Below are 23,378 nucleotides of genomic sequence, written 5' to 3'. Positions count from 1 at the left end.
TTAAATATTGTGTGACTGCCACACCTGTTTCAGTCATGTCAAATAAAGTCCTGTAGAATTATTTAAAAAAAAAAATAAAAAATTTTATGTGTTTTCTGTGAATAATAAGAATAAAAATAATTCAGGGAAAGTACACAAAAAATTGCATGGAAAAAGATTTTTAAAAAACTGGGTTGAAGATGAGCAACAAAATTTTAAATATTGTGTGACTGCCGTGCCTGTTTTAAATATGACAAATATGAAAATAAAATAAAATAAATGTGTTTAAAGTGAATTATAAAAATAAAAATAATTCTGGGAAAATACACAAAAAAATGTATGGAGAAGATAAAAAACTGTACTAAAGATGAACAATAAAAATAAAAAATATCATGTAATTGCCACGCCTGTTTTAAACGTGACAAATAAAGTTATGTAAAAATAATAAAAACAACAAAAATAAAAAATAATGAAGGGAAACACAAAAATAGAGAGAAAAATAAACATGTTTAAAATGAGCAATAAAAGTGAAAATAATCAGAGTAGAACCCAGTAAACCAGTCCTCGGTTCTGTCGGGACTCAGCGCAGATTACTGTGAAAGGAGGTCCGGATTGCGGCTGCGCGCTGCGCGGCTCCGAGGAGCGGCCGGTTCCTCCCAGCAGCCTCCGCGGCTTCAGCTCTTCTCGTCCCCGCGGCGGCAGCAGCGCACACCGGATCCTCATCTCAGTGAAGACGCTCCACGGCTGGAAGAGAAGAAGGACGTGAGCCGGCTCTGTTCCCTCCCCATCCCGCCTCTCTTGACTCGGACCGTGTTCGCTCTTTCCTTCCCTCTTTTTTTCTTTTTCTGGTTCCCCGCTGACAGTTTTTCTGCGACGTGCTCCGGCTCCCGAACCCGACATGGTCGATTATCACGCCGCCAACAACCAGCCGTCGGCCGGCGGGGCTCAGACCTACATGGAGCAGGAGAACGACTGGGACCGGGACCTGCTGCTGGACCCGGCCTGGGAGAAGCAGCAGAGGAAGGTGAGTGAGGCCGAGCCGAGCCGAGCCGAGCCGAGCCGGGAGAACGGGGAGAAAATGGCAGTGGAGGGATGGGTTGGGAGTGGAGGTCAGAGACCGGCTCCTGTGAAGGGGAGCAAACCGAGGCCCGCGCTGGGGCACCGTGGAGGGCCTCGCTTTGCTCCAGAACCGCGCCTGGCTCTCCTCTCAGCCCGGTTTATCCCGGGTTAGACGCTGTTTTCATGCCTGTGAATCACCTCTGCCCGTTTTTTATCTGCTTCCTAGCACTTTTTTCCATCTCGGGGCGGAAACAAGGCGCCGCATTGTTGGAAAAATCCACGCCGAGATTGTGGCGACGTTCGTGGCTGTAGATTAAACGAATCTCACGGCGGTTTTCAGAGGTTTCTGGGCGGAATCCGGGCGGCTGGTCCCACTAGTCCGCCTGGTTGGAGGCCGATAAGACGGAGCGAGGCGAGGCGAGTTTGTGCTGTGAGACGTGACCGATACTTGGAGGCCGATATGGAGATAATGTGGCTGAAGTGATTTCTCCAGGAAATCAGCTTTAAGGCGAGTTATCTGTGATTTCTCTTGTTTTGGAGCTTTGGCTGTGGGACTCTGGAGCTGCGCCTGGGGAACGTCTCCAGTGAAACTCGCAGCCCTGTTGGTGAAATTCCTGTCGTGGTTTGCAACTTTTTGAAACTATTCGAGGCATCGCGGCTGTTGTGAAAGCGGCAGTAAATCAGAAGATGTGTGGATGTGTGGATCCAGAGGTGGTCAGGTGGAGCTGCAGAGGTGTGAGAGCCGATGGAAGCAGCTGTGATCGTGCACATTACTGCTGTTCCTGCTGCTCGCATTCCTCCCTCGGCTCTGTGCAGCCACACAGCTCCTCTGCTCGGAGCTGGACGCCCACTTGCTGTGCTGCAGGTTTTTATGCAGCAGCAGCTACAATAATATTCAGCTCAGATGTTCACAGAAAGCCTCTGAGCTCCACGTGTGCTTCTGGTTCTGTCTCCTCTGGGCTCAAACCAGCACCAGGTAGCTGAATGAGCTCCAGTCTTTGGTATTTACACCACAGTGGGCTGCTAATGTTCATCAATTAATCAATCAGCTGTTGATTATTATGGAAAATAGGAACAGTTTTGTCATTCAAGCTTTTGAAATCTGAATATTTTCTGGTTTCTTCCGCTGGATATTTGTAGTTTGTAGACAAAACAAGACACGTTAGAGACTGAACTGAGAGCCGATCGATCATTCTGATCACATAATGAGTAAACAGACTGAATCCTCTGATTCCAGCTCATTAGAAGTGATTATTTTGTGAATATCTTCACGTTGTGGGCGAAACGAGACATTTTCTCGCTTGGATTTTGGGAAACTTTGACATTTTTCGACATATTTGGACATTTTTTCGACCAAATCAATCACATTGATAAGAAAAAAAGACATTTCATCTTCTTAAATGGGATTATTTTCTGCTGTTTTTCTTAGTTTGTCACAATAAACTGAATTCTTTGGGACTTTTTGGGACATTTTTAAAGAAAAAGAGTCTAAATTCTCAAATTCCAGCTTCTCATGTTTGTTTATTTTCTGCTTTCTGTCCTGTGAGACAATAAACTGAACATCTTTGACTTTTATAGCTTTTATAACCCAAACAACTACTTAAGATACTCATCTGTAGTTCTTATATAAAACTACTTCTGTTAGAGATGAGATGCTCCTCACAGCAGCTCTTCACCTGCTTGCTGGCTCATTGTTTCCTCCTTAGACGTCCTACGTGTCGGATTAAACGCTTTTATTCTCTCTAAAGTCAGACTAGCTGAAGGACAGCAGCTCCCGTCCCGGTGAACCTCACCCACGTCAGTGAGGGAGTGGAGCCTAATGAAGCATCGTTTGTCTCGCAGCGTGGACTGATTGACTGAGCGTCTGATTCACCGACGAGCTGGATGACTGGAATACTTCTTAGTGGTGCGACAGCATGCCGAGCATCGACTCGCACATTTTTTATCGAGCCACTCAGCATTTTTTCTCACCGTCAGACATTCCTGCAGCCGACCGACCGGAGGGCTCGGCCGCCCAGTGTTTGTCTGCAGGGTCAAAGTTTGTCCAGAAAAGGAACATCCAGCCTAGAGATCATTAACAGAGCTAAACCTGGGCGGAGGTTCGTTCCTCGTCGGCAGTTTGGGAGCAGAGCAGGAAGGGAGAGCGTCCCCGAGCCGAGCCGAGCCGAGCCGAGCCGAGCCGAGCCGAGGGGGGGTACATTCCTGCGGTGAACTCACGCTCGCCGTGCCAGTTATTACGCAGAAGTGAAGAAATGCTTCCCGCAGGAATATGGAGGGGCAGGAGCTGATCTAATGAACGTGGGAATGAATCCGAGAGGTCAAGAACAGGAGCAGCGAGAGCAGAGAGGCTGCGATGCTGCGTTTTCTGATCTGTGAAGAGAGAAATGTGTAAGAAAAGATTTGTAGAAACACAGTGAAGTACTGTCAGGGTCAACAACTATAACAACAACAGCAAATATCTATAAAATATATATATTTATAGCTGATTTAACAAAAAAAAAGAAAACCAGCCTGAGTCGACCAAACTGCTGCACATGTGACCAGTTAATGCAAAAAAAAAGTTTGTAAATTAAAATAAAAAAGTATAAAATACTAAAACAAGGTATAGCAACTTGTAAAATCCAAGGTCAAGCTAAATTAAAAATAAAATACCGAACATTAGGAGCATTAAGAACAACCAAACCCCCAAAACATGCATCTGATGAGATTTTGCTTAAATGTCTTTTTTATTTAAATTTATTTTTTTGTACAGTAAAACAGATTTACATTACAGTTCTGACCTTTTTTTGTTATTATTATTACATGTAAATTAATGTTGTTTTTTCTAAGATTTTACCGTTTATCTGTAATTTAACAAAACAGGAAAAATTCTTTATAATTTTTTAATCCTTAATATGAATATTTTTACTTAAAAAGACACCAAATAGCTGTAAAATAATATTTAATTTAAAAAAATCAGATTTAAATAGTGTAATTTTCTATAAAATAATGATATTGTTTAGTGATTTTAAATAAAGTTAAACTGGGATGAATTACTTTTTGTAAAAATACAGATTTTTTTTAAAGCCTTTCTTATTTTTTTTAATTTACAGTTGCTTTTTTATATTCATGTGTAAACTAAAACTTTATTTATTTATTTATTTATTTATTACTGTGGTTTTACTTTATTATCTAGAATTTGACAAAACAGGAAAAATCTGGAAATTTCTCAAACTTTTTCCAGTAAAATCTCAGAAAATCTCTTTTCTTGTGATGCAGGGAGCAGGAAGCAGGAAAATCTTTTCTAGAGAAGCCACGAGGACACCCCCAAAGATTAGAATCGTCTTTTTTTATCTTTCCAGTAAACCAGAAAATAGAAAAATGCAGGTGGTGTTTGAGAGAAGCTGCTTGGCAGCTGCAGCCGGCTTCTACTTTCTGTTCTCGGCACCAGAATAACTCGTTTTAGGAGTCTCTGGTGGTTCGGCTCTGCACAGTTGCACCGTGTGATTCTGGTTCTCTGGCAGCGTTGGGCCTCGCAGCCTCTTTCCAGTTGTCCATTTTGCTCACATTTCTCAACACCCGGAGCAGAGGATCTGGACGGAGCCCAGCCGAGTCCAGCTAATTGCAGTTTGTCGAAGCTCCTCTGCCGACAAACGTGTCATTAAGTCTTCGCTGCTGCTCGGGGACCCGTCGAAACATGTCGGAGTACGCGGTGACGCCACCGGAGGTTTTATTGTAACCCTCGGCAGGCGGTGCATGCAAATTCCCAGCGACAGTTAGGCATAGTTCTCATGTCACGGAGGAGAAAGTACAGCCAGGTGGGAGGATGAGCAGTAAAGAACAGCGAAGGGCCTCGAGCGCTCGGCGTCACCGGAGACTCATGTTCCTATCTGTCAGGGAGACGACTGATTGCAGCGTGTTCGACTGATTGTTTTCTGTTGATGCACAAAAAGACAGAAAAGAAGATGTCGTGCATGTGAGTGAGAGTGTTTGTGATTTGCAGAAAGCAACATGTGTCGTGATCGGCGGCGTGCAGAAACGTTTCCGCTCATAAATCGGCTGTGGTCAGCGACTCCGACGTTATCTGCCTTCATTTTCCTACGACGACAGACGTTTCAATCTGTCGGCCTGTTTGCACTGAACTGATTGTCATGTGGCTTAGGAGTTGGCAGCTCTGATGGATGGCAGGTAGAGCGCAGAGGCTGGGTTTAATTTCCCTCCTGTTGTAAGACTCGGAGTCTGTTCTGACTTCAGGAGCCATGAAAGATGAATATTTTACGTTTCTAATGCTTCAAACGACACAACAAGACTTAAAATAATATTCACCTGAACTTAGAGCATCACCGAGTTGCACAATATAAATAAAACCATCTATAGACACTAAAATGTTCCCTAAATGCCTCACATGCAGGCTACTAGCTAGGTGACTATGGACCGAGAAGCTTCTAGTCTCCACTCAGTTACTGCAGCAGCTCTGACAGCTGAGAAAACAAAAATGACTTTAAAAACTGACCTTTCATGTGTAAAAATCTCTAATCTTCGGCTATATTCATGTTCCATAAATGCCTCACGTGCAGGCTACTAGCTGGGCAAGCTAACTGAGCTACTAGCTAACCGAGAAGCTTCTAGTCTCCACTCTGCAGCAGCTCAGACAAAAATGTGACAAAAAACTAGTTCGAAAAGAGAAAATGAAGATTAAATAAAGTGTTCTAGCGTCAGATTTACCAGATATTTGATCTACATGAGCTGTTTGCTGTTAGCTTAGCATTTTAAACATGCAGGCTGCAGTAGAAGCTAAGTCTTCTCACTGTTTTAAAAGAGTATTTTATAGTCAGTTATCCACCTGGAACCATTTTAAACATCAATATCGCAGTAGGTTGTGTTGTGGGAAGCCATAATTGTGATGATTATTCCAGTAATGGCGGTAAAACTCATGTAGCGTCTCCACCAGACTGCTCTCGGATTTAACTTTGCGCCACGTGTGACACAAATCGCTAATTCTGTTCAGCTTTTTATCGTTTTATTCCTCTCAGGGTGGCGTTACATGTGTCTGTCTGCAGTAAATTAAACATGCAGCAGGAACACACTGTTGGGTGCAAATATAAAGATAAATCATGCTGAGAGTCCTTCACCTCTCTGTAGAGCAAAGTTAGTGCATTAGCTCCGATAAAAGTGGTGCTCCACATGTATCTGTGTTTGTGAATGGAGCGAGTGTTATTAGCAGCCTTTAAGCTAGCGAGTGTTTTTAATCCGCGCACATAGCGAGTATTTAAGAGCTAATCAGTGCTGGAGGTGTTTTATCAGCTCAGTTTAACCTGCAGGAGGTTGTTCAGGCTCCTGGGATGTGCTTCACTGTCACAGAGGACATTCATTCATCTTTGGATTTCTGTTCTTTAAATGCACCTACATGAGTTCCTCCTCCTGATTGGTTCTGGAAGCTCGGTCCGTGCAGATGAGGCGGCGTGAACGTGTTTTTGTCGCCTGGCATCTCCCCTCAAAGAGGCTCGGACTTCCAACTCACACTCTCTGATTTGTCCTCCGTCGCTGGCAAGGTGGGCAGCTGGACACAATGTGAGTTTGTTCTTTTGCCGCCCACTTTCACATGCTTCCCGAGGCTGGCACGAGAAAGTTCAGATGGCCTCGGTTGGCTCAGGACGAGCTGCGAGTGACATTTCGTTGGGACAAACGGACCCGACAGTCCGAGTCCTGCGCTGGTCTCTCACTAGAGCGGCTCGGATCCGTCTGAACAGCGAGCTGAAGTGGTTTGAGGAAGCTCTGCCCGCTAACAGTAGCTCAGCACAAAGACAATGAAGGCACGCTTTGGTCGCACTCGGGCGTGGCTGTGAGAGGAGCAGCTGAATTCAAGTTATCTCGAGCAGGGTTCAGCTCCTTAACTGCGGAGGTTTATCTGTAATTCTGTTAATTCTGTTTTCTCTGCAGCTCTGAACAACAGGCGCCCTTTAATCCTCGTTAACACACCGATACGTGTGTTCAGGCTTAATCTGCTTGACCGGGATCCTCTCCTCCTGGAGCCGCACCTAAAATGACATCAACAGATAAAAACCAGAACAATCTGCTGCGTATAAAACTCTCTGACATGACTGGACATTTTTTATTTTTGCAATTTCCACTGGAATTTTGATACGATTATTTAATAGACGGAAATATTCCAGCAGCTGTTCTGTTTGTATTTCTAATTTGAAGACATCATATGAGCTCTGGGAGCTTATGAAAGACGTTTATTTTTATCTTTTTGTCACATTTTATAGATTAAACAGTCTGTTAACCCTCTGAACTCCTGGCAGCTTGTTTTTTTTGCTCATTTTCCTTCACTGTGAGCTCATTCTTCACTGTAATATAAAGTATGACGAAGATATAATGGCCTAAATCAACCTGAAAACTCCTTGAATTTTCTTTAAATGTCCGTCGACCTCAGCTGAGTCACTCGTAGCTTCTCACTTGTGCTAAGAAGTGCAAAATTTTTTATTTTTTATGGGATCCGGCTGCTGTATAGGGAAATTTTTGGTGAATTTTTGAAGCGACACATGTAGAATAAAGTGATTTTGATTACTTAGCGTATTTTTAAGCCAAACTTTTCCCAACAGAGGGACGTGATGTGTCAAAGACTGTTGGAAAACTGAAAATCAGACTGAATTTTTAGTTTTTTATGTCCTGGTTACTGTAGATGGTGTGTTTTTGATGAATTTTAAGTGATTCTGATGAAAAACATGATTTTAAGCCAAAGTGTTCTCAACATAGTGACACATGATGCGTTCAAGGACTGTTGGAAAGTTAAAAATTAGACAGAATTGTAATTTTTTTGCAGGACCTGGTCACTGTAGATGGTTTATTTTTGGGTAGAAATTAAAAAAGACATAGAATAAAGTGATTCTGATGAAAGAACATAATTTTAAGCCAAACTTTTCTCAACAGAGGGACACGTGATGCGTTCAAGGACTGTTTAAAACCAGACAATTGTTTCTATTTTGTAGTTAATATGCTTTTATAATCCAGCAGAAGGTTTCTACGCTTCAGGTGGTTAAACTCTAGCAGCTGTTGTGTTAATATTTGTGATCTGAAGATGTTCCATGAACTCTTGGAACTTGTAGAAGACATTTAATCGACTAATCAACCCCTTGATCGGTCGGTTTTCAGAGTCTCCTCCTGCCTGACGGGAATAAGTTGGAGTTGCTGTTTACGGTGCACATTGTGGTGTGAGATAATGGGTCGCCCCTCGGTGCCAGCTGATTCCAGGTCAGCTGTGGGAAAACCCTCCGCCTCAGCTGAGCGGGATCCACAGTCAGCTTGTGGCCTGAAACAGCGATTCAGTGAGCGAGGCAGGAATGCTGCCCCTCTTTTTCCTCCCCTTTGTCTGCCTCGGCGCTGCCACTGGGAGACATGCAGGGGAAACATTCCTTTGGTGGCCTATTATAGCCGGCTGGGCCAGTGGGAGGGGGCTTCGGCCTGGAGGGGGGCGGGGTGGCCTGTTTTTTTGCCCGACATGAGGGGAAAAAAAGCAGAGAGTTGGGGGTTTGCAGGATTGCAGATGTGGTCGGTGCGGTGGAGGACGGAGGGGCTCGGCGTGGGGGGGAGCCAGAGTTTCCAGCCGGAAGTCGTGGCGCCCGAACGCTGCTCCAAATATTTGTTTGCAGCTCCGCCCTGCCGTCCGCCGGCTGCACTTTGGAGCCGTTTACTTTGTCCGGAAAGTTCAAAGTGCAGCAAACTTCACCGAGCCGCCGTCCAATCGCAGCCTCTCGCCCCCCCGGCTGCTATTGACATTGGTCAGCTGCAGGCGGTTGCGGCGGGATAATGCGTTCCTCCCCTCCCAACGCATTTCTTCACGGTCTGTTTCCCTGCAGCGTCTTTGTGCCCAGGAAGGCGTCGCGTTTTGGACCCCGGGTTCGTCCCGAGTGTCATCGAATCCTGGACCCGACCTGAGCCTCTCTCACTAATCGCCGCCGTTCACAAGATTACTGCTCGGCCATTGTGCATAGTTATGGGGATTAGCAAATGGCATTTCCCTCTGATGAATTGAAATTGGCAACAATAGAGACGAAGAATTTCCTCTTGGTCGGCCGCCAGCGAGCATGTTGATGGTTTTAGCTTGAAGTTAGACCCCTGATTCACGTGTCCGAGTGTTTCCTCCACAGAGATGGGAAGAAAAATACTGACTTCTCTTTGAAAGATAACTGACCTGCTGCTGGATGGACGCTCAGGGTTTTTATCTCAAGTGGATCCTCAGTGAATCACTTTCTGCATTTCTGTTTCAGGAACCATCCGAAGAAGCTGACAGGTTTTAATGTTAATGTTCCGCGTTCTGGCTGCACAAACAACAGTAATAATTACGGACAGATGAGTTGTTGTCGTTGTTTGCTTTCCGACTAATGCAGAGCAGTTAACCTTCTGAACCCCGAAATGGAAGCGACGGGCGTGTTTATGAGCCCGAAACTGTGAAAACAGACACAATCATGTGCTTTTGAACTCCTCAAACTAACCACGTGTGTCTGCTCTTCCTGGAAAACGAACCGAAATCGTGAAATGTCATCGAAATCACCCGCCAAAAAATAAGCGTTTGCTCCATCTGGATTCGGTTAAAACCTAAAAATTCTTCATTCCTTTGCACAACTGGGAAACGTTCAGTGACTCAGCTGGAACCAAGCGTCACGTGACAGAAGTTCAGGGATGGTTGGGCTGAACTGTAGGCGGTGTTTGGACAGAGCAGAGAGGAAGCGAGTAGAAAATACAAAGTAGGATTTAAAAAACGGATTAAAAATGTCATTTCTGTTGTTTTTTTTTTTGCGCTCGTAACAACTGTGGGCACTTTGAAAAAGATTGATTCCAGTTTTTTAAATATTTAAAGAAGACATTTGTGGGTTCTGTGGTGCAGAACTTTAGAAATATGTGAAGAAACACCCAGAAACTGTCTGGAGTTCAGAGTTTTGATCGATTTCAAGTCAAAGCTGCAATCTGAAGCAATGCATTTGTTGTTTGCAAATGTTCTGCAGCTTGTTTGACCCAGAATATTAAACCGTCCCGTGAACAGAAGTGGCCACAACACCCAACACATGAAACCCAAAGTAAACGTTGATGCAGAAAAATGAGCCGGAACGATTTGGTTCTGCAGAAACATGCACATCTTTAACTTAGAATATAAAGATAATCAGGCAGTATTCTGATTGTAATGCTTCCTCAGATGTTTTCAGTCGTTTACGCGGTGACTCTTGCACCGAAGCTGGACTCTAAGAAGTTATATAGCAAATAGAAAGCCCACTATCTGCCAGGAGGATCGCCGGTTTGGTGTTGTGCCCACATTGTTGTGACTGTTCAGCAGCAGCAGCGTGTGAAGGTGGAGCCGCTCGGTGACTCATGGCAGCAGCTCTCCACCTTCTTCCACAACAGTTGTGATTGTCGGTGTGTGTTCTGGTGCGGTGGGGAGGGGGGATGCCGTTTGCAGGACCGTGTTAGGATGCGGAGGGTGAAGCGTCGGTCGGTTAAAACAAACGGCGGCGTTTAAGTCGTCAAGCTTCATCTGCGCTTCGTTCAACAAGCTGAAGAACAAAAAGCAAACACGGACGAAGCTGCAGTTCAACTTTGCTTTTAACAAGTTGCTCATAAACAAGCACGTCGGTTTTAAACGGAGGATTACAGTCGCCTCCTCCTCCACCGTCTGTAGGTGTCTAATTGAGCTGCAGCTGTAAACACTGAATCCACCACAGCAGGGTCTGACGGGGTTTGTAGCTCGAATGCATGTGGACTTTACTGAGTTATTTCATCATGTATTCATGCTAACAAACAGGCTGTTCCTGCCGTTACAGAAGTCAGCCGGTGTGGTTGGGTGTCTGCAGCTCTCCTCGTCTCCATGGCTGCAGAGAGCTGATAGCCTCCACACGTGTATCGGCGAAGCTGCAGGCAGCCATCCGCAGGCCGCTTTATATTTAGAAACGCCACTTCAGAGCCGCGCTGCCGTCCTGCACCTGAGCGCTCCGAGAGGCTCGATAAAAATTTGATCAGTAAAAACAGCAGCAGCTGAAATCTTTGTCAGCTACAGAGGAGTTTGATGCTCCGTGTGGTTCTTACACCCGAGGCTATAGATAGATGAGCAGCGCCTACACCATCAGCACACTTTCTGCAGCGGCCTATAAACAGCAGCTTCATGGTGCCACAAGACGTATTTATACGGGGCTGGTTATGGCGAAGAATTGCACAAAATTTTCTTTGCACATTGTTTAATTCGGCAGAATGTAGTTTGCAGAGGCTTCAGCTTCCTCTGTTTACAGACATTAAAGGTGAACTTCAGCTTTTCTCACAGGGAGAGGATGTAAACGGCCTGTTGTGGTTCTGAAGTCAGCAGATCTTGACCTCTGCTGCTTCTGCTCTCACTCAGGCTGCACTATTAACTGAATATTAATCATGATTTTGGCTTCACAACGTTGTAGGAGTATGACTGACTGTTTGAAACAGCTTCAGGTTGGATGAATCTCACATTAGAACACTTTATTTCACCTTTTTTTCAAACTAGCTGCTGCAGTAGCTGAGTGGAGACTAGAAGCTTCTCCGTGCACAGCCGGCTACGTAGCTAGCTAGAAAAACTAATTACTTGCTTTTAGCTCGGGTTAGTCTGGCTTTAGAATGTTTTAAGTCACTTCTGGTCACATCTGGCTGAGCTGCTGGAGACTAGAAGCTTCTCTAGTGAGCTTCTACTGCAGCCTGTGTGTGAGGGGTTTAGGAAATATCCGTAAATTGTCGCGCATCAGTAAGCAAATGTTCATCCAGTGAGGCATTTAGGGTTCTATTTTCTTCATGCTTTGTTTGTAGATGATGCACTGAATTAATATAAAGATCGAAGAGATGTTTACAAATGCAGGTCAGTTTACCCGACAGACAGACTAAACTTGACTCGTCCTGAAAACAGTCTTTTGTGGCTCTTAAGTCGGGATGTCTCGACCTCTGCTGCCTCTGTGTTTAACTGTCGAAGTCCATGCAGATGAAACCATTTGCTTTCAGCTTGGGTAAATCGGACGCTATCACATTTTATTTCACTGTTTTCTAAGTAATATTTGCTGAGGTGGAGACTAGAGGCTTCTCTGTGCACCGGCTAGCTCCTCCTGTAGCCTGCATGTGAGGCGTTTAGGGAACATCTGTGAATTGTCGTGCCTGTTACTAAACAGATGTTAAACAAGTGAAGGAATATTATTTCTGTTGAGCATTTTAGGAGACTTTTGTCCATTAGCAGGAATGTAGCGTAGCATGGAAGTGACAGCTAATCTCAAAGTGAATGTGCAGTAACCATCTGTAAATGGATCTTTTTGACTATACTGATGCCTTCATTGCTTTCCTCACGCTGCCACATCACTGGTAAACCCCCGAACCTCCTGCGTTCTCTCTCACTTGGGACTCCAGTGTTCAGGTAGCACTTTGTGTTTTTACGAGCAGCTGTCGTGCGATATGAACGAACCCGGTCATGTCGGCACTTGTAGCCCAGCGTTGCAGGCTGGGTTCGTTTTGTTCTCCGAGGTTGTCCTCAATCTGGAGACGAGTCGCGGCAACATCTGGCCGAGGAGGACGAAGCACCGCCGACAGATTACGTCCCAGCTCACGTGACCAGATTACGTCTGACACGTATATGTGATGTGAATGCAGAGGAGGGATACGATTAGCTTGGCTCAGACGCACTAAATGAGGCCTTATAAGCTTATTTCTAAATAGAAATTAAAGGTTAATGAGATAACAAACCGTGTTTATGACCTTTGTCTGTGTTCGACAAATAAATTAATCTCCCTGCAGATGTTTCAGGAAATCGTGTAAACGATCAGAATGTGATGAGAAGCAGAGCTGCAGGTTTGTGTTTTGGGTGTCTGCGGTGCATCCAGAAGCTGCTTTGCTGTGTGGAACAAGGCTGGATGGATTTGAGCATGCATGGCCACACCTAGACAGGTTCTTCTCCCTCTGGGGTGTGCGAGGCAGAAACAGCGAGCGAACACAACAAACATAACAAAAGGCTGAGCGGAGCCTCATCTGGGACAGGCCGGCGCTGCAGACATCTGGAGGGCATGTTTGGCTGGACTGGGGGGTTTAACACCACTCAGTCTGCAGCTCTGCATCAAACACAGCCTCGGTTTTTTTCCTCTTCTGTCTCCGTGTTGTGGAAAACATACAACTCTTTACTGACCCTGCAAATACACGACAAGTTCAAATGCAGAGGTTCAGCGACCTGCTTTGATGAAGTTCAAACGGATGATGTCGGCTTTATGCAGCTGTTTGAACGCTGTTGGATAATATTTACTGTTCCTCGATGCGATAATAGTTTGTTCTTGCACAGCTAAGCATGTTTTTGGAGCTCTGACAGTTAGCCCCGGGTGTTTTGTACTCCTGTCACATCTTTCTTTACTGCTTGGTTCACTGCAGTGTGAAGTCCTGCACCTCCACTGGTTTCCTTCTTAGATTTTTAAAACCTCTACAGGCTTTTTACAGAACGATGTTTCACCGTGCTGAATGTATCCTCCACCAACCTGCTGCTCTGTTCACCGTTTTCAAGCTATGCTGCTTTTGTTTTATTGATGCAGGATGTTTTATTGTCCTTTCAGTCTCTCTTGTTGTCTCTCATTCGCTCTGTGTGAACACTGTCTGCGGTTCAACCTAAAATAATTTGTCACCTGACTGTTGATCTGAGTCATTTCTAGCGTTTTGGTTGCGCTATGTGGTGCAGGTTTTTTTTTTGTTTTTTTTACAGAAGCTGGTGCACATAGTTTGCATTAATGATGAAAAATCTTTTGTCTTTAGCTTCAATTTGGCTCATTTTTGCAGCTCCTGGACGGTGAATGGTGTCATTTTGGTGATTTTAAGAAAGATTTAAGATAACGTGCCTTGTAAATGTGGTAGATTGTGAGTTAAACGGTGGTTTTTGCATTGAAATGGACCTTTTTATAGCTCATCTGGTTGAACTCTTATATCAGGATTTAGTCTCTGTCCTGTCTCGTCTCTCCTTTTCTGTCTTTATCAGAAAAATAATGTTTATGACGGTTGATTCGGAGGCATTGAAGTGCAGTAAACTTCTCAGTGAAAGTGTTGATGAATCTGGAGCTTGCTAACTGATTTTGCTGCTTTGTCGTTGAACTCTTGCTGTTCGGGCTGAACTCCGCCCTGCCGGGGAACCACCTGCAGGCGTCGGTTAGCGTTTGTTGTGGCGTCGAGGACTTTGCCTCGGCTTCATCTGAGGGGCGAGGACGTTCAAACGAACCGACGGCGTGTGCGTCTCTGATTTCCTTTGTGAGCTGCTGCTGTATTATTGAAGAGCTCTCAAAGTGGGGCACGAGGTGAAGGCGAGCGGGCCGGCCGGAGAAAACACGCTCATGGATGCGAACGGCGGCGCGTTGATGCATTTTAAACCTCACACACCCCAGAACCGTCCCGCTGTCCACGAAATGCACTCGTTTTCTGCTGCAAGAAACACTAAAATCACCACTTTTCCACCAAAAACATCAGCTCCCATGTGAAGCTTTTAGTCTGCAGAGCGCTGGTTTTGCAGGATTTAAACTGTTCCCATCTCGCTGTCGTTCACCTGAGGCAGAAACCTGTCGGTGGGGTATCAATAGAGCCTGTGTTGGTTTCAGGGCACATAAGAGCAGCATTAAATATTTAGAGCCTGAGCCGGCCTTCAGTCCTGATAATCCCACGCTGCGCTCTTCCTCTCCGCTGCATTCGTTCCTTCTGTCTTCGCTGGTGTCGTTACGGCAACAGGCTCAGACAAAAGACCAGAACTTGAGTGTGTGCTGCTATTTTTAGTCGGTTTGTGTTTTTTTTCTTTCTTTTCTTTCTTTGCCACCGGTGTTGCAAATTGTTTTTTGTGTTTAGCAGCAATGTGGGGTACGTTTCTGGTCAGGCGTCTCCAGGAGCAGCCTGAGGTTGCTTCATAACTCCAGTCTGGGTTTTCTGATCTTCGGTTGGGGGGGCCGGTGAGACTGGAGGCCTGGAGGATGGTGCAGAAGAAACACTCCTGCATGAGCATCCACAAACATTTTCAGGACTTGAAATTGTGTTTTGGCAACGCGATCCCCAGAGAACAGGGAGAGAAATCAAGACAAACATGTTTTTTTGGGGGGGATTATGCAGCCTGCAAGTGTTGCACCACATTTAGATTCTCGTGCAGAGCCTGAGACAGATGGCTGATAAACAGAGATGATCCAAACATCGCTGCTGCTGCTGCTGTTGGCCTCCGGGTTTGAAGTGAAAAATTTAAAGGCAGACAGCTTCTGTCAGCGGCTGGCAGAGGAGCTGAGCATCTTCTCAGGTGTTTATGATGCCGTTTGTCACCGATCGGTAAACATCACCTGGACGCGTCGGAGCCGCCGCAGCGCCCGCAGGAGATGAATAATCCTGGAGTTTGATAAAAAAACTCATCAGCAGGGAATAAATCTCACCTTGGCCTCCCGGGAGTCGTAGTAGTAGTGGAAGAAAGGGGAAGGAAGACTCTGAGGTTTCTGTGGTTTTCTGCTCCTTCCCCACTTTAAATATAAAGCGAGGCGAGTCGGTGAGTCAGGCCAGAAGCAGACAGATCACAGTGTGTCACCGCCGCGTTCACGGAGCAGATGGCTGCAAAGAAAGCAGGGAATCCTGCAGACCGCCGACTCAGCCGGGAGCTTTGTCTGGTGACAGTAAAAGCACCGTTGTCTTTACAGTAACTGCACAAAGAAACGACACCAATAAAAACACCAGAAGAAGAAAATATACGCGTTTCCTGCAGCAGTTAAGTAGCCAGGAGGGTAAATCTGTTGATAGGGTCGTTACATAATCCTCTGATTGCTGTGATTTGAGCTGATTTTGCAGAATTATTTCCATTCAGTGAGTAAAAAACAGCTGGTTGATGCCTCCTGCTTCTTCTTCTGTGGTTCATTAGAGGTGATGAACCAATTCCTGATTAAAAATTCAATATATGGAAAAACAGAAACACACAAAGGCATCCAGCCAAGTTCTGAGCTGCAGTTCTGACACTAAGATTTTAATTTTTTTGCTTCAAATCCTCTGCATGTCAGTAATCAGCCTCCTTGGTGAATACATTTTTGGATCAGTCCTGATGAAACACATCAGTCGACCTCTAAGCTGCCGTCGTTTTGGATCGAGTTGCAGCACCGTGGGCACATTCTGGTTCCGAGCCAGATGAAAAACGAGCCCGGCAACTTTGAGGAGGCGATTTGCAGCAGAAAGGCATCGATATGACGAATTTAACAAAAAACGAACCGAAGAAATTACAATCATGTGTATGAAGGTGAAGTTTTCTTGATGACGTGATGAAGCAGCCGCGTGGCGTCTTTTCTGAGTCGTTTTGGGCCTCTGACGTTTCCGACCGGCCGCTGCAGCGTCTCGTCGCTCTGCTGCCGGTCTCAATGTGGGTCAGGAAAGTCCTGCGTCCACCAGCTACTATCCCGTCTGATCCAATCAAAGCTGGCCTGCAGGGGATTATTTAGCTGCCGTTGCCTCGGTTAACAAAGCCTCCTCTGTCGGCCTCCTCTGACTCACCGTGCACGGCGGCGTGCACGTGGAGCGAACGCTGCAGCAGCTCCTTGGTCGAGGGTTTTGGGTTTGTGTGAGCTCAGACTCTGGTTTGTGAGCTAACTGCTAGCACCTTCCTGCTGCTGCTGCTGCTGCTGCTGCTGGGTTATTTTTACCTTCGCTCACGCTGACAGGTCCAGCTGTGCTTCATCGTGATAAAAAAAAACCTCTGCTTTGGTTTTCTAAGTTTAATTTGTCACATCACATCCGAGAGTCTACTTCAGAGGAGGAGGGAGATGAAAGCACTCTGGAGTTTGGTACTACGGACACAAGGTGCTGAGATGCATTTTAAACCTTCTAAAAATAAGATGCTGTAGTCCTGTGTTGCCTAGCAACAGGCCGAAGCAGCGTGGTGGTGGTGGTGGTGCTGATCCGGCTGCTGTGGCGTCCAGCAGCACCAGAGTGTGTTTTTAAGCGTTTCTTCAATGGAAACAGAAGCGGGTTGGAACGTACGTGACATGTAGGTTGACTGGTTCTGCTGCTGGGAGCTGAGACGCTGCAGAAACGTCTTAATTCTGAGAAGAGAAGTCAGAAGTGGAGGAAACCCGGCTGATCTGTGATACCATCGAAGTGTGAACGTGTGAGAGGAAGTTCAGCGTTTCAGCTTCCGCTTTATTACTCCACCGGCTGAGAAAAGAGAACTGTGGGCTGTGAGCTGCTGCAGCCGTTAACAAGCATTAATGATATAAGTTAGTAATTATAGGATGTAAGTCAGTGGATTCATCTCAGCTGCTGCAGCCTCGTGTTCACTTGAAGTTTCAGCTTCATCCAGCAAAGAGTTTTCTTTTCCCAGATGTAAAATATAAAACATGATTTTGTCATTAGACTTACTTTTCTTTTCTTTTTACTCCCTTAAGCTGTTTTGCAGAAGTTAGTGCAGTTTGAAGGGATAAAAATGTAAATTTGCATCAATGGAATGCATCAAAATCAACAGTTTTCACAGAAGCAGCACAATAAGTGAGATTCAGTCACAGCTGCACGACGTTCACACCGATATTTAATTATGACTATGAATAAAGAGGAAGCTGTTACAGTCTGGTTCTTGCTCAATAAATAGATCTAATGTCATGTTTGATGACTTCAAATCCATTTTAAGACAATAGTTTGAGAATATTTGAGCTAAAAACAGTTTTAGAGAATAGTTACTTAATTACAGCTAAAGAAAGGTGGTTTTATAAGTGCACCATTACTTTTTTTTAACCTCTTTTAAAATGTGCATTAAGGTGAGGTCATCCCTTCCCCCTTGTTTATTTAGTTTGTGCTTAAATTTACCTCTAAATGAGCCAAAGTGGTCAAATTCAATCTGAGCCTTCCTCGACTGATATTAAACGTTTTATCTCTCAGATCTCAGCCGTGTCTCCCAGCCTCATAAAACAGCCTCCAAATTGAATTAATTTGCTGATTTTTGCAGCTGGTTTCCGTCTCTGCGGTCAGATCCGTTCGGCTCAGACGGACACAGAGCGTCGCCGGCTCTCCGGCCCGCTCCGTTTCCAGCGTCGGAGGGGGGTCGCTATAATATGAAAGTCATTTTAAAGGGATTACACGGACGTGGACGTGCAGGCCGGACCCGCAGCCGGAGGGTCTCTGTGGGGGTCGGCCGGCCGGCCTGTGTTTACTGTGTGGAGCTTTTGAAGAGCTCTGGGCCTGCACGAGTCTAACTGGGACACGAGGATCACTGCATTAAATCAACTTAAGGTTTTAGCCGGTGTGGGAGGGAGGAGCAGCTGATGTGTGTTTAAGCAGCGCGTGGAGGCAAATCCTGCACTGGAGCCGCTCTGGAAACCCGTTTGTCACTGTTTGAGATCAGCAGAGCGGGCGCTGGTGTTCCCTGACCGGACCGTTTGACACTGATTCACGTCCGACCGGCCTCCTTGGTGAGGATGTGTCAGACGGGCGGAGGGCCGGTGAATCATGGAGCCATAAAGGGCAGGAATGTGTGGCAGAGGAGGAGGAGGAGGAGGGGAGGGGTGCTCCAGGCTAGACGTTAGTGTGTCCTTGTGTGTCGTTGTGTGTTGATGGCGCTGCACGGGTCATCAACAAGCGGAAACTCACAGGAACAAACAGTGAGTCTGGACTCGTCTGCTCATGACTCCAGCGGCTGCTTCACGTCGTCTGAAACTAAGATTCAACCCAGAAGTGATGTTTAATAAAGATTCATGTGCAGTTTTTTAACACATCGACCCCCCAGAACGCATGAAACGTCCTCATTTGTGCAGCAGCAGCTACGAGGCTGCTTCAGACAGGGATGAAGATGTTGAACTGTTTATGATAAAGCCAGAATAAGTCCCGTTTGGCTTCTCGTGGACGCTGATTTAAGACCAAGAACTCTCTGAATGCGATACAACAGGAAGTCTGCAGGCTCTTTACATAATCTCACAATTAAGAAGTAATTTATCCTGGAAATGACTCCTGCTGTGTTTATTAAAGATTTATTTGCCGTCTTTGTTATTTTAACCTCATTTTTTTCCGACTGCGATGGTGCTTCAAAACCTCAGAAACAAGCAGCGTAACGTTAAACATTTAAAGTTTTTGATTTTGATTAATCTGTCAGATTATTCTACAGTCTTATAGAAAAACCATCATGTTTACTTCAATTCTTTTCTGTTGTCTTTTTAACCTTTTTTGCTTAAATAATGCGTCCGGTTCTCTGGTTTGATGCTTGACGGACGCCCTTTTTTAGCTAAATTCTTGTCGCTTCTTCTCAGTTGAATCGCTCTGAAAGACTTCACCGCAGAGAGGTTTAGCAAAAAGCAAATGAAACTTCACAAACTGACCTTTCTGATGATACCAGAAGCTCGTCTGTGTGGTGGAGCTTCGGCGAGAAAATTTACTTTGAAAATTTGTATCGTCCAGGAACACTTCAGTAAATAAAATAATGACGTTTTGTTTAAGCTAAGCATGTATTTTTCCCAACTTCTAAGTCACAGATTTCAGACAATCTCTTCGACACAAATATGAAAATAAGTGATGTTTTACAACGATTTTATAACACTAAATATTGTTTTTCCCTCATGTAAAGGCGAATATTAACAGTATATTAGTTTTAAATGATGGAAGATAAGATGCAGCCTGAATTGCTAACCCTAAAAACGACCACGATAGGAGGTGAAATCTAGCTGGTTCGTGATTAGTTTCTCCTTCTCAGTGTGAAATCTGCGCTTCAGTCGAGCTTTGTTTCGTCTTCACGAGTTTTAAATTATAACGACAACATTTGACTTCCTGAGAACTCGACGCTGAAATTCACCAAACAGAGTGAAAGGCCGTTTAAGGACATGAACGACACACAGCGTCTGACCCGAGTGTGTGTGTGTGTGTGTGTGTGTGTGTCGCTGGCAGGAAGTTTAGCGGTTTAGTTTTTTTTCTTTTAAGCTTTTATTTTTGCTTTTATTTTAACCTCCTGCTGCCGCTGCTGCTTTCTGTCCTGTTTGTTTCTGCTGCAGAGGAAGCTGAGGGGAAACAAGGAGGTGGACTTGGTGTGTCGTGTTCCACATTCCTGAACACACACACACACATGCACAAACACGCACGCACGCACACACACACACACACACACACACACACACACACACACACACACACACACACACACACACAGGTAACCTCCCNGAGTTAAACTGAAAGTGTGCGTGTGTGTCGTCGGTTGGGTTTGAAGCCGTCCATGTGGAGGTGGAGGTGGAGGTGGAGGAGGGGGTGCACCTTGCTGCCCTCTTACATCACCATTGTCGCCGTGACAGCCACTTAAACACGTTGCCTTATAAGGTAAAAGCGCGCGAGGCGGGTGAGGAGGAGGAGGAGGGGCAGGAAGAGCCTGTTACCGTGACAATGCTGTCTGCTGCCGGGCAACTGGGCCGTCCTGAAAGTCCTGTTTGGCCACATTTCAGTCTCACATCGAGCCTCGGAGTTGGTGTTTTATTTATCCTCCTGTGCCGTCTGCACATCCGAGACACGCATTGTTCACATACTTGATATTTTTGCTGTAATACACTGTTAAAAATGCAAAAAATCTGAAAAATTATTTTAGAAAAGTCAGAATATTGCAACTGATTGCAAATCTGTAAAAATAACAGTAAGTATCTGTACAATTATTATTTATTTTTTTAGCTGATTTAAATACATTTTCTACAGTCTTGTTGCTAATGCTGTATTTTTACAGTGTTACAGTAGTAATTTACCCAAACAGTTAATTATTGTATAATTGGTCCCGTTAAAAGAACAATGAAAATCTGGCAGCAACAGGGCCAGAAAAATATGTAAAAAATACTGTAAAAAATAATGGTGAATAGCTGTAAAATATTTTATTGTTATTCTGATTTAATGCAGTAAAATGGTGTAGTTTTACAGTCACAGACTGAGGAGGGGGCAAGACATTTCAGATTTGATGATTTATTTATTTATTGTTTATAGTTGACGTAAAATATTTTGTGATTTTTCCTGTTTTTTACAAAACAGGAAAAATGCCTAAAACATTGATTTAACATTTTCCTAAATCTTAATATAAATTCATTTCATAAATTTATTTTAAATTATTATGCTGTTTCATTATTTTTATTTCTTTAACATAATATTTAAAAAATACATAAATATGTAAAAAAAATTCAAAATCCTAGTATAAATTCATTAAAAAAATGTATTTTAAATTCTTATTTCTTTCATTATTTTTTATTTCTTTTATATAATATGTTAAAAATATATAAACATAAGTAAAATGTTTTTTTCAAATCCCAATATAAATTTATTTTATATATGCATGTATTTTAAATGACTATTTCTTTTATTATGTTTATTTCTTTTAAAATAACAAATTTGTGAAATATAAATATATATGTAAAATAATATTTTTTGACAGATTTATATTCATTTATAAGTGTAATTTAATGGTCAAATATTGTAAAAGAAGAAATTAAAAATGCAGATTTTTGACATTTAAATGTATTTATCTATTTATTTTCAGTAATTTTTCTACACATTAACTTTAATTAAAACAGAATCTGTGAACGAGCAGTGAACTGCTCTGTAGCGTCCACTCCTTTTATCTGCTCCACCTTTCACCTCTTCATGATTCACACGTTTAATATTTGGTAGTTATATAAAGTCGTTCTATTCCTTTGTGGCTGGTTTCTGTCTGAGGTGTGGACGTTCATGCTGGTCATCGTCATACAGCTTTGTTTTTTTTTTTTTTGTTTTTGCATGAGATCAGCAACAAAAAAACGCAGAGTAAGAAGATTTGTGGCTGCTGGGAAGCTCCACTGATCCCAGTCCAGCGTTATTTCCTCTCGCTTCCTTTCTCCTCTTCCTGCCTCTTCCTCGGTTTCCTCCCCGTCGCTCTGTAACGTGGCTGCAGAGGCGTCTCCACCTCGTCTCTCTGGCCTCGTCGTCGGCTCAGAGGTGGACGAGCCGAGGCTGCCAGCGAAGCACGCTTTGGCTCGGCTCCGCGGTGTGTAGACGAGCGTTTTGGTTTTTTTCTTTAATGATTAAAATAACCGAGCGCTGAGTAAGCCGTCCTGTCGCTGAGTTTACTCCTTCTATCTTTAGTGGCGTTTACTCACACGAAGGCAGAAAAAAACAAAAAGAAAAGCAGCAGCAAAGAGGAAGAAGAGAAATGTTTAAATGTGTCGCCGCACAAATAGCACTTTGTGTTTTTTGGGGGAGGAAGAGGTTTCATTAAAGCGAAGCAGAAATTCTCTTCTTGTTCTCTCACAGTGATGACTTGTGTTCTGTGGCCGATAACTTCCTCTTAATGTGAACACTAATAGAGTGTGAGCGCTGCGGTGTGAAGAAACCTTCACCAGAAACGAGAGCGTGTCTCCATCTTAAGATAACGAAGCAACGAGCCGCTTTTAAAGCCCATCGTGTAGAGAAGGTGTCAGAGAACAGGCGCTAACGAGCAGGACGGCCATCTGAGCTGATTTAATTCACAACGAGTCCTCTTTATCCGGCAACTCCGAGCCCTTAGTGTCACATCATAAAGAGGAATCCAGTGACTTCATGTTTGCGGTGACGTGACCGACCGCAGATATTTAGTTCCCAGACTCGCTGCTGCCGTTTATCCTCTTCGTCACTCATCGTCTCCATCTGTTACTCCCACATTTATAGGTGCTCGCGCTCTGACACACCTCGTATCGCCGCTTACTCACTTTCTCTTCACATGTGAACGCAGCAAATCGCTTTCACGTGTTTTCCAGAAATTTACGATTCTTACGCAACAACATGCAAACGCTCGCCGGAAACCTGATGTTTACACCAAATAAATGTGCATCATGCACGTTTCGTTACCGTCTGATATTTCACATCCAGGCCGAGACGTTGTTGTCACTGTGTTGTGCAAAATGCATCAACACTGGGAGCATCACTCCTGACTGCAGCCTGAAAAACACAAAAATAATCATGTGAATTAATAATAAATGTAAAAATCCAGCAGCTAAATCGGCATGAATGTGAATTATCACACTGTAGTTGGAGGAAAAGTTTATTTTTTTGACATTTGTAAGAAAAATCTCAAGACAGATTTTGTTTTAAGCTGCTTTTAGTGGTGCTAAATTGTAGTATTTTGTGTTTTTTTAATTTTAAGCTTAATATTTAATACATTTTTATTCTCTTTTTGTGCACATGGTTGCTCTGTGCTTGTTTAGTGGCTGTTAACATGTGCAGCACTTTGCTCAACTCTGCTCGTTTTAAATGTGCTTCATAAGTTTATCTGATTAGTTAGTTTGCTAGAAATAGATGCAGTTGTTGCACAAGATTGAATCTAATTTATTGCAGAGAAGCTCAGATGCAACCAGCTTATTGCATTTAACAGTATTGAACAGACGTGGTGC

At 44.2% G+C, this 23,378-nt stretch overlaps 1 protein-coding gene across 2 annotated transcripts in view; it reads left to right on the top strand.

Annotated features, from left to right (window-relative positions):
* The first annotated feature begins 537 nt into the window (after nucleotides 1-537).
* The window catches only part of LOC103358181 (alpha-actinin-4), a 68,747-nt gene continuing 45,906 nt past the window's right edge, over nucleotides 538-23,378 (top strand). Inside the window, exon 1 of one of the 2 annotated variants that reach the window (XM_008283055.1) lies at nucleotides 538-1,003. In XM_008283055.1, the coding sequence (XP_008281277.1) occupies nucleotides 878-1,003 (126 nt within the window). In that variant the 5' untranslated portion in view covers nucleotides 538-877. The remainder of the gene's footprint in view (nucleotides 1,004-23,378) is intronic. The other variant, XM_008283054.1, reaches the window with a different exon arrangement.

The sequence above is a fragment of the Stegastes partitus genome, unplaced genomic scaffold, assembly GCF_000690725.1.
Source record: "Stegastes partitus isolate 25-593 unplaced genomic scaffold, Stegastes_partitus-1.0.2 Scaffold296, whole genome shotgun sequence".
Classification (NCBI taxonomy): Eukaryota; Metazoa; Chordata; class Actinopteri; family Pomacentridae; genus Stegastes; species Stegastes partitus.
Note: the sequence above shows the minus strand (reverse complement) of the source record. Positions and strands in the feature narration are given on the sequence as shown.